The following is a 10554-nucleotide window of genomic DNA, read 5'->3' as shown; positions in this document are numbered from 1 at the left end:
TTTTCATAACTGTGACCTTAATTGCTTACCGTCTGTAAGCTGTTAGTGTCTTAACGACCGTTCCACAGGTGCATGTTCATTAATTGTTTATGGTTCATTGAACAAGCATGGGAAACAGTGTTTAAACCCTTTACAATGAAGATCTGTGAAGTTATTTGGATTTTTATGCATGATCTTTGAAAGACAGGGTCCTGAAAAGGGGACGTTTCTTTGTTTGCTGAGTTTAGTACAAAAGCACTAAACATGTAGCTGAAAGCTATGCTTTTCATGTTGAGGTTGAAGATGTGGTGTGGGGTTACTTTTTTCGTCCTCAGACCAATGTTGGCTCTATGTAAGTAGTTCATTAATCTAAACATCAACAGAACATGCTTCTTATACATAGCCTTTTCACTCTAGCAGTGCTGAGGCGTAGCCAATGTAATGTGACCTAATTTCTAACATGATGTCACAAATTCCTTGGCACCAAACACTGGGCTACTGTGGCATGTTGAGTGATTTCCTAAACTTTATTACTGCTCAGTAGAAACACTACTATGTTTTAGAGTGCCTAAATGAGTGCTTTTTAGACAAGGAATAATTGGATATACTGCAAGTCCACAGAGGAAGAAATGGTGCCCATTTTTGGGAAAAGAGAATCAAACTATGTGCCGTTAGACACCAGGGCATAATGTAACAATTTGGCATGGCCAGGCATTGAATGGACACATCCCCCTCCTGCATCCCACGCTACCAGCCTCGCAAATCAGACAGACACAGCCGCAGACGTGGCACTGGGAGGAAGAGGTGGACAGTAAAACCTTCACAACTAGAAAGCAAACTTTACTAATCATAACAATTATAATACCGAAGTACTTTCTACACCCTAAAAATGATTATTCTTCAGCCTTCAGCCTTGCAGTAGGGCTATGGTAAATAATGTTGCATGGTCTAAAACTGTGTACAGTATATTAAATTAGCATCATTTTAGAATACAGAACTATGAACTTTACAGAAACTCTGCCAGATGTCTGTCTACAGTGTGAATGAGCGCTCAGTGTGTCTCAGGCTTTAGGACCTGGAGGGGGAAAGTCCCTCTTGCATAGCTGCTCCACAGTAATGGGATACAGTGGGAGGGCCCAGCTCAGCTCACTGTGCATGGAAAATCACTGCACCTCATTGAAATACTTATTTTCCCAACTTCCAGAAATTCATTTCCCACGGTTTATAGACCAGCTGAAGATCTGTCCGTGTGGAAGCTGAGAGAGAAACTAGAGTAAAACTGCTGATAGAGCCTGGTAAGTTAAAGGGGGATGAGATGGGAGTGAGAGTGGGGGAGGGATATTCACTGAACTGTGTTAACTGAAGGAAAATGTCTGACCAGGAATGTGAAAGGTCCCTCCATTTTGGGCTTAGGGTTATAAAATGCCTTTAGAGAATGTAGTGCTGCATTAGAATACAGCTTCATGTCGTTGAGCATTTTGAAGGCCAGTTGAATGGAAAAGATGCATGCGAAAAGTTGCCAGGCTAAAACATACTTCTTCCTCCATCTTCAGTGTTCACGCTTAGTTAATGGATCACATAACAGTGAAAATGTTGTGATGATCAATTAAAAGTGATTATCATTTGAGTGGCAATGCTGCTTTGAACTGTGACTTGTCTGTAGAGTAGGCCTATCTTATTAGTAACGGCCCCACCCAGCAACAGACTATTTGTGCTCTGATCTAACGCACAGTTTGCTCTGCCATGGGGCATCTCTCTTTACATGGTGGTAAAGAGTGTCGAGACTCGAGAAAGCATCCGATCGATTACGCAGAGGGAAATGAGCTGTGTAATTTATAAACATATGTTCAGACAGATATTAATGATGATGATGATGTAAACTTGAATATCCCTCCTCCTATAGACTTTCTCTCACACTGTGGCAGTGCTGATTGGTCAGTTTTTTGAAATGATGAATCCAAACGATAGATATAATGCAAACTGAGAATGTATTGAAATCATCTGTACTTCTAACAAAACTTTGAAAACATCATCCCTATAGTACAGAAATGACAGCCTGAGTAAGCTGAAAGATCAAACTTTCTGTTACGACAGTGAAACATTTGAAACCCCGTACTTGCTTAAAAGGTCACTCATTCCAGGCCTCAGAGGATATATACAATCCTTTTGTTTAGATTCTGCAGCTAAATCTGATCCTGTTGCACACTTGTCTGTGTAGTCTTCCTGCAGGGCAACACTCCTTCTCAGAGTAGCAAGAGAAAAACAAAGTGATTGGTCCACCAGATGAAGCGAGAGCTTAATTGAAATATCATAGGTGTTCTACAGCTGCAGTATAAACATGGCTCTTGAGTCTTGCTTTGAACTTGGCATGGGCAAACCTGCTCTCAGATTCTCCACCAATGAATTACATTACAGACCGCATAATGAAAGCTTAGTATACCACACAGCATGTCTATTCTGCATCATCCAGGATGAATAAAGGACGAGTGGTATTCCACTTGAATCTCAGCAACGGGTTGGAGAAGTGGGTTATCTCCTTAACTCGTGCTATCACTGGCGAGAGTAAGGAGAGAAGTCCTACAAAAGGTTTTCTGTTCTCAAAATCCAGAGCAAATTTCATTTAATTTTCCTCTGACACTAAGGATTTGAGACTCTGTTGCTCTGAAATTGCTCTGATGCTCTATCATGTCCCCTCTCAGGTCTTTAATGATCGTTCTGACACTATGTGGGTGACTAACCTGGTAGCCATGGCCCTGCTGGCCACCGCAGCCTCTGCTGCTACTGCCGCCTTGGCAGACAAGGTCCTAAGTAACCACGCCACCCTGCTGGCCAACAACAGCGCCAGCCTGGCCTTCAGCCTCTACCAGAACATGGTCAAGGAGAAGGACCTGGAGAACATCCTCATCTCCCCCGTGGTGGTGGCCTCTTCCCTGGGCCTGGTGGCCCTCGGGGGCAAGGCCTCCACCGCCTCCCAGGTAAAGATGGTGCTGAGTGCTGACAAGGTGAAGGACGAGCAGCTTCACGCCGGCCTGGCCGAGCTCCTAGAGGAGGTCAGCGACTCCAAGACCCGCAACGTCACCTGGAAGATCAGCAACCGCATCTACAGCCCCAGCTCGGTCAACTTCGCAGATGCCTTTGTCAAGAGCAGCAAGAAGCACTACAACTATGACCACACTAAGATCAACTTTAAGGACAAGAAGAGCGCTGTGAAGTCCATCAACGATTGGGCGGCCAAGTCCACCGACGGCAAGCTGCCCGAGGTCACCAAGGACGTGGAGAGGACCGATGGGGCCATGATCATCAACGCAATGTTCTTCAAACGTGAGTTCGATCTTACAAAGCACCAGCACTTGGTAGATACTCTTCTCTCTTTTGCCTTGTTTTTTCATCCATTCACATATTTACTAATTTACTGTAAATTGTATTTTACTTTCAATCTGAACAGCCCATTGGGATGAACAGTTCCACCAAAAGATGGTGGACAACCGTGGCTTCCTGGTGTCCCGCTCTCACACTGTTGGTGTACCCATGATGCACCGCACAGGTTAATCAATTACAACATGTCCCTCAACATAATATTAAACAGTATATTTAAACTGAACTGGGGTGTTTTCATTTCAGTGTGAAGGATGATGTACAGAAATGCTCTAGAAATGTCTTTGAGTCTGTACTCATACTGGCTGTACCTGCAGGTCTCTATGGTTTCCACGAGGATACAGTGAATAAGCTTTTAATCCTGAGCATACCCCTGGCCCATAAAAAATCCAGCCTGGTGTTCTTCATGCCCTACCACGTGGAGTCCCTGGAGAGGCTGGAGAAGCTGCTGACCTGCAAGCAGCTGGATGACTGGATGGGCAAGCTGAAGGAGACGGCTGTGGCTGTGTCTCTGCCAAAAGTCAGCATGGAAGTCAGCCACAACATCCAGGTACTGGAAAATCCTAGACATGGCACAAGTCATTGGTGAAAACCACATTTATTAAGCATTTATTAAATGTTTATGAGATGCAAGTTTGAATAACATGTTAGTATACACTAACTATACAGTACACATCCCCGATGCTCTTAGGTGGCTGAACTCCTTTACAACTCTCTCTCTCTCTCTCTCTCACTCACTCACTCACACACACACACACACACACACACACACACACACACACACACACACACACACACACACACACACACACACACACACACACACACACACACACACACACACACACACACACACACACACACACACACACACACACACACACACACACACACACACACACACACACACACACACACACACACACACACACACAGAAACACCTTGGGGAGCTGGGTCTGACAGAGGCTGTGGATAAGACCAAGGCGGACCTGTCCAACATCTCTGGGAAGAAGGACCTGTACCTGTCCAACGTCTTCCATGCCTCTGCCATGGAGTGGGACACTGATGGGAACCCCATCAATACCAGCATCTTTGGCACCGATAAACTGAAAAACCCCAAGTTGTTCTACGCTGACCATCCCTTCATCTTCCTTGTGAAGGACACCAAGACCAACTCCATCCTCTTCCTCGGCAGACTGGTCCGACCTAAGGGCGAGAAGATGAGAGATGAATTATAACAACTTTGAGTCTTAGGTGAAGTGTTTTTGTATGCACAGGCATTTGTGTGTGTGTGTATGTGTTTGTATTTTCCTATGCAAAAGAGAGGAGAGGGAGAAAATGAATTGTACATCTTATACCTCAAGAGTACATTCCCATTTCATCATCTATGTGCCAACATTCGTACCTGTTGTTCACAATGCATGATTCAGAAATATATTTTTGTGTATTTTGTCCTGTGTTGTAAGAAACAAAGCATTGTGTACTCCAAAAAAACATTAACTTCACCTTAACATGGTATCATCATCAAGCCTGCAATCCAAACTGAATAGAGAGCGATATTCAGTTTGGATTCCAGGTTAGTTAGTAATCACCATCACCACGTGGCATGTTTGAGTATTTTAATTAAGGGCAGATCCCAGGATGGATACTTACATTAAGTATGATCTCCCAGACTATTGCCTTAAATATAAAATCAGCGTTACTCTCAGGGTTTCCTCTCCTGTCTCTCTGTCTGTCAGTCTGGGATCCCAACTGAATGCACACTCTGTTTCATTATTGTTTCACTTCACTTTGAATTCCAGACTATTCCTTTCTACCAGTTTACTTGAGATTAAGTCAACATCAAATTACTATTGTCGGGGTATTCATACTCTTTATTCCAAAAATAACTAATTGTGTGATAATGTCATTCAAATGTGCTGAGCAAGTAAACTGTTTCTGTTTTCTTTACAGGTTTTGCTATGATTACCGTGTACCCGTCACCAAATATCACATTTTTAGTTTGTGAAATTCATGTGGGTTCCAATATCTTTAATGTAAAAAAGAAAAACATTTATTCACAAGCTTTTTCACAATCTTACTACCTGGTGCTAGCCTGTTGTTCACTCCCCCAAAGCACATTAATCTATGACCCAGGGGACGCGCCTCTGTTTGTTACTCTGTTTGGCTTTTTACTGATCTGCACTGAAAGCACTGCTCTGTACTCTTTAGCTAACTAACCTCTGAGTGAAAGAAAGGTAATATCTGTGGAAGACTTTTGAATAATCAGCCTAGCCCTGTCTCAACACTGTCATGTTTTGCCACAAAAAAATGCTTTTTTGGAACAATGGAATGGTATGAGATAGTTAGAAGTTTTCTCTTTTTCCAATAAAATGGTAAAACAAAAGAATGTTGTAATGTGACTTGGTTCGAGGTCGAACTTATGGTGACAACTAGGATGGAATGGCAGGGTTTGTGAGGTCAAGTGCAGGAGCCAATAGGTGTTTCCAACTGATTGGCCAAAAGGAATTCCAGCTATAGGACTTCAGAAAATTCACAAGGTTGTGCTACCAAAGGAAATTCATACCTTTCAAATGTTATGCTAAAACACCATCTACTGTATGTATTGTGAGTGATTTGCATAACAGTGCATGTCATACTCTCCAGTGCCACATCTCCAAACCGTGACAACCTATGCAGATGTCTATAGCAGCTACTATGTCCAGATCATAGCCTTATATAATTATTGGTCAGATGGAGTGGGATGCCATAGGCAAAGAAGCCCACAGGATTCCCACCACGGGCCAATTGAGTGTTATGGGACCATTCACATATTATTGGATCCAAGTTAGGTTTGCATACCACCCTGCATCCCACTGCTGGCTTACTTCTGAAGCTAAGCAGGGTTGGTCCTGGTCATTCCCTGGATGGGAGACCAGATGCTGCTGGAAGTGGTGTTGGAGGGCCAGTAGGAGGCACTCTTTCCTCTGGTCTAAAAAATATCCCAGGGCAGTGGGGACACTACCCTGTGTAGGGTGCTGTCTTTTGGATGGGATGTTAAACAGGTGTCCTGACTCTCTGAGGTCATTGAAGATCCCATGGCAGAGTAGGGGTGTAGCCTGGTGTCCTGGCTACATTCTCAAGCTGTCCTTCATATCACCTAATCATCCCCAGCTTACAATTTGCTCATTCATCCCCCTCCTCTCCCCTGTAACTATTCCCCAGGTTGTTGCTGTAAATGAGAATGTGTTCTCAGTCAACTTACATGGTAAGTTCTGTGTAAGATTATCAGGTCAGCCAGTTGTTGGGATTCAATGAGTTGCTCCTACACCTGTGTATTAACATGAAATATGTTGTGACTGTAGTAATTCATTACTGAGTTATTAAATAGGTATAAGAGCAAGTGTTTCCTAGTTGGTCAAAGGAGTAAATCGACAGTAAGTCCAAGTGTTTTATAATTCTAATAGGCTGCATGCATGCCTATCTGTAATCATGTGGCACTGGGGATCATTTAGGCATCTCTCTCCATCTAGTGGATTACATTGTAGGCAGACAATGGGCCTACTATTTCCCATGGGCTCAATGGGCCTACTATTTCTCCCTTAGATCAAGAATAAGTATTGTTTTGCTTACATTTATATTTTTTTAATTGTGGATAAAATGTGTCCAGCTTGTATTTTTTTCATACAAGTTCAAATGATGAAAAATGCTTTTGACATCTTCACTTATTAAATAGTTGGTTCTCATACCAACTATATGAAAACATATAAAGTATAAATATCTATAATGCAATTAAGATCACACATCATCCTCATGAAACGTGTTTTTTCAGGACCTGGACTTATTTTTAGTTCATTTCTGTGTGTTGTTGAGCATCGGTCCCACAGGCTGGCTTTTGCATTAATGCACCATGGCACGAGGCCACAAAACTCTGCTCCAAAGTAATCTGACAAAAAAAGATCTGAAAAGACAGAGGGTTGAAGCTAGACAGTATGGGTACACTGCTTGAGTCACAGTGGTTACACGGAAGGGACTGGCGAAATGTTAGGGAAGGGGGATACCTAGTCAGTTGCACAACTGAATGCATTCAACCGAAATGTGTCTTCCGCATTTAACCCAACCCCTCTGAATCAGAGAGGTGCGGAGAGGGGGCTGCCTTAATCGGCATTATTTATTGTTGCCCAGGGAGAAGTAGTTGCCGTTTAATCAATTATATTCAATCAAATGTATTTATTTATTTTTACATCAGCAGATGTCACAAAATGCTATTCAGAAAACCAGCCTAAAACCCAAAACAGCAAGCAATGCAGATGTAGAAGCACGGTGGCTAGGAAAAACTCCCAAGAAAGGCAGGAATCTAAGAAGAAACCTAGAGAGGAACCAGTCCTCTTCTGGGTGGAGATTATAAGAGTACATGGCCATTAAGGCCAGATTGTTCTTCAAGATGTTCAAACATTCATAGATGACCAGCAGGGTCAAATAATAATTGCAGTGGTTGTAGAGGGTGAAACAGGTCAGTACCTCAGGAGTAAATGTCAGTTGGCATTTCATAGCCGAGCATTCAGAGAGAGTCAAAAGCAGCAGGTCCGGCACAAGGTAGCACTTCCGGTGAACAGGTGTGGGTTCCATATCCGCAGGCAGAAGAGTTGAAACTGGAGCAGCAGCACGATCAGGTGGACTAGGGACAGCCAGGAGTCATCAGGCCAGGTAGTTCTGAGGCATGGTCCTAGGGCCCACAAAGATCTCCTCCACCACACGAGTCCGAGGGGGCGCAAAACCGGACAGGAAGATCACGTCAGTGACTCAACCCACTCAAGGGACGCACCCCTCCTAGGAACGGCATGGAAGACCACTAGTAAGCCAGTGACCCAGTCCCCATAATAGGGTCAGAGGTAGAGCATCCCAATGGAGAGAGGGGAGCCGGCCAGGCAGAGACAGCAAGGGCGGTTCGTAGCTCCAGTGACTTGCCGTTGACCTTCGCACCCCTGGGCCAGACTACACTCAATCATACTGAAGAGATGAGTCTTCAGTAAAGACTTAAAAGGTCACTCACATGGATAGGCAGACCATTCCATAAAAATGTTGCTCTATAGGAGAAAGCCCTGCCTCCAGCTGATTGCTTAGAAATTCTAGGGACAATAAGGAGACCTGCGTCTTGTGACCGACCGTACGTGTTGGTATGTATGGTAGGTCCAAATCGGAAAGAAAGGTAAGAGCAAGCCCATGCTTTGCAGGTTAGCAGTAAAACTTTGAAATCAGCCCTAGCCTTAACAGGAAGCCAGTATAGCGAGGCTAGCACTGGAGTAATATGATCAAAAATGTTTGGTTCTAGTCAAGATTCTTGCAGCCATGTTTAGCACTAACTGAAGTTTATTTTGTGCTTTATCCGGGTAGCCGGAAAGTAGAGCATTGCAGTAATCAAGAAGTGACAAAAGCATGGATTAGCTTTTCTGCAACATTTTTGGACAAAAAGTTTCAGATTTTTGCAATGTTACGAAGATGGAAAAAAGCTGTCCTTGAAATATTCCTGATATGTTCGTCAAAAGAGAGATCAGGGTCCAGAGTAACGCCAAGGACCTTCACAGTTTTATTTGAGATGACTGTACAACCATCAAGATTAATTGTCAGATGCAACAGCAGATATCTTTGTTTCTTGGGACCTAGAACTAGCATCTCTATTTAGTCCGAGTTTAAAAATAAAACATTTGCCGCCATCCACTTCCTTATCTGGAACACAGGCTTCCAGGGTAGGCAATTTTGGGGCTTCACCATGTTTCATCGAAATGCACAACTTTGTGTCATCCGCATAGCAGTGAAAGTTGACATTGTGTTTCTGGATGACATCACCAAGAGGTAGAATATATAGTGAAAACAATAGTGGTACTAAAACAGAACCTTGAGGAACACCGAAACTTACTATTGATTTGTCAGAGGACAAACCATCCACAGATCTAAACCAGGAAAGAATGTGTCCATGTAGCCCAATTAGGGTTTCCAATCTCTCCAAAAGAATGTGAGGATCGATGGTGTAAAAAGCAGCACTACGGTCTAGGATCACGAGGACAGATGCAGAGCCTTGGTCTGACAACATTAAAAGGTCATTAACCACCTTCACAAGTGCAGTGCTATGATGGGGTCTAAAACCAGACTGAAGCGTTTAGTATACATTATTTGTCTTCAGGAAGGCAGTGAGTTGCTGCGCAAAAGCTTTTTAAATACATTGTAGAGGATATAGGCTCAAGGTTTGGCTTTTTCAAGAGAGGCCTTATTACTGCCACTTTTAGTGAGTTTGGTACACATCAGGAGGACAGGGAGCCATTTATTATTTTCAACATAGGAGGGCCAAGCACAGGAAGTAGGCCATGGCTATTTTCATAAATGAATGTGTCAAGAGATACAGCATTAAAAAACTTGAGTGTCTCCATCAATCCTAGGTCCTGGCAGTTCTGTTCAGACTCTGAGCTTTGGAGAAATATAAAATCAAATCAAATTTTATTTGTCACATACACATGGTTAGCAGATGTTAATGCGAGTGTAGCGAAATGCTTGTGCTTCTAGTACCGACAATGCAGTAATAACCAACGAGTAATCTAACCTAACAATTCCACAACTACTACCTTATACACACAAGTGTAAAGGGATAAAGAATATGTACATAAAGATATATGAATGAGTGATGGTACAGAACGGCATAGGCAAGATGCAGTAGATGGTATCGAGTACAGTATATACATATGAGATGAGTAATGTAGGGTATATAAACATAAAGTGGCATAGTTCAAAGTGGCTAGTGATACATGTATTACATAAAGATGGCAAGATGCAGTAGATGATATAGAGTACAGTATATACAGATACATTATATTAAGTGGCATTGTTTAAAGTGGCTAGTGATACATTTTTTATCAATTTCCATCAATTTCCATTATTAAAGTGAGCTGGAGTTGAGTCAGTATGTTGGCAGCAGCCACTCGATGTTAGTGGTGGCTGTTAAACAGTCTGATGGCCTTGAGATAGAAGCTGTTTTTCAGTCTCTCGGTCCCTGCTTTGATGCACCTGTACTGACCTCGCCTTCTGGATGATAGCGGGGTGAACAGGCAGCGGCTCGAGTGGTTGTCCTTGATGATCTTTATGGCCTTCCTGTGACATCGGGTGGTGTAGGTGTCCTGGAGGGCAGGTAGTTTTCCCCCAGTGATGCGTTGTGCAGACCTCACTACCCT

The 10554-nt window shown here is 43.2% G+C and overlaps 1 protein-coding gene across 2 annotated transcripts; it reads left to right on the top strand.

Moving 5' to 3' along the window:
• The first annotated feature begins 1102 nt into the window (after positions 1-1102).
• On the top strand, positions 1103-5741 carry serpinh1a (serpin peptidase inhibitor, clade H (heat shock protein 47), member 1a). Of its 2 annotated transcripts, XM_071338724.1 has the most exons (6): positions 1123-1274; positions 2679-3300; positions 3425-3523; positions 3672-3904; positions 4291-4609; positions 5309-5442. In XM_071338724.1, exons 2-5 carry the CDS (start codon positions 2703-2705, stop codon positions 4591-4593), a joined length of 1233 nt encoding a protein of 410 aa, XP_071194825.1. In that variant the 5' UTR covers positions 1123-1274; positions 2679-2702; the 3' UTR covers positions 4594-4609; positions 5309-5442. The 2 variants fall into 2 exon arrangements, with proteins under 2 accessions (XP_071194826.1, XP_071194825.1); XM_071338725.1 differs by having other exon boundaries at positions 1103-1274; positions 4291-5741.
• Positions 5742-10554: the final 4813 nt, after the last annotated feature.

The sequence above is a fragment of the Salvelinus alpinus genome, chromosome 13 (genome assembly GCF_045679555.1).
Source record: "Salvelinus alpinus chromosome 13, SLU_Salpinus.1, whole genome shotgun sequence".
NCBI lineage: Eukaryota > Metazoa > Chordata > Actinopteri > Salmoniformes > Salmonidae > Salvelinus > Salvelinus alpinus.
Note: the sequence above shows the minus strand (reverse complement) of the source record. Positions and strands in the feature narration are given on the sequence as shown.

Bases quoted from the DNA above. Each gene is read 5' to 3' on its own strand.
- serpinh1a (XM_071338725.1), top strand. From the start codon at position 2,703: ATGTGGGTGACTAACCTGGTAGCCATGGCCCTGCTGGCCACCGCAGCC. The intron at 3,524-3,671 runs GTTAATCAATTA...CTGTACCTGCAG, and splicing joins ACCCATGATGCACCGCACAG to GTCTCTATGGTTTCCACGAG. The intron at 3,905-4,290 runs GTACTGGAAAAT...ACACACACACAG, and splicing joins AAGTCAGCCACAACATCCAG to AAACACCTTGGGGAGCTGGG.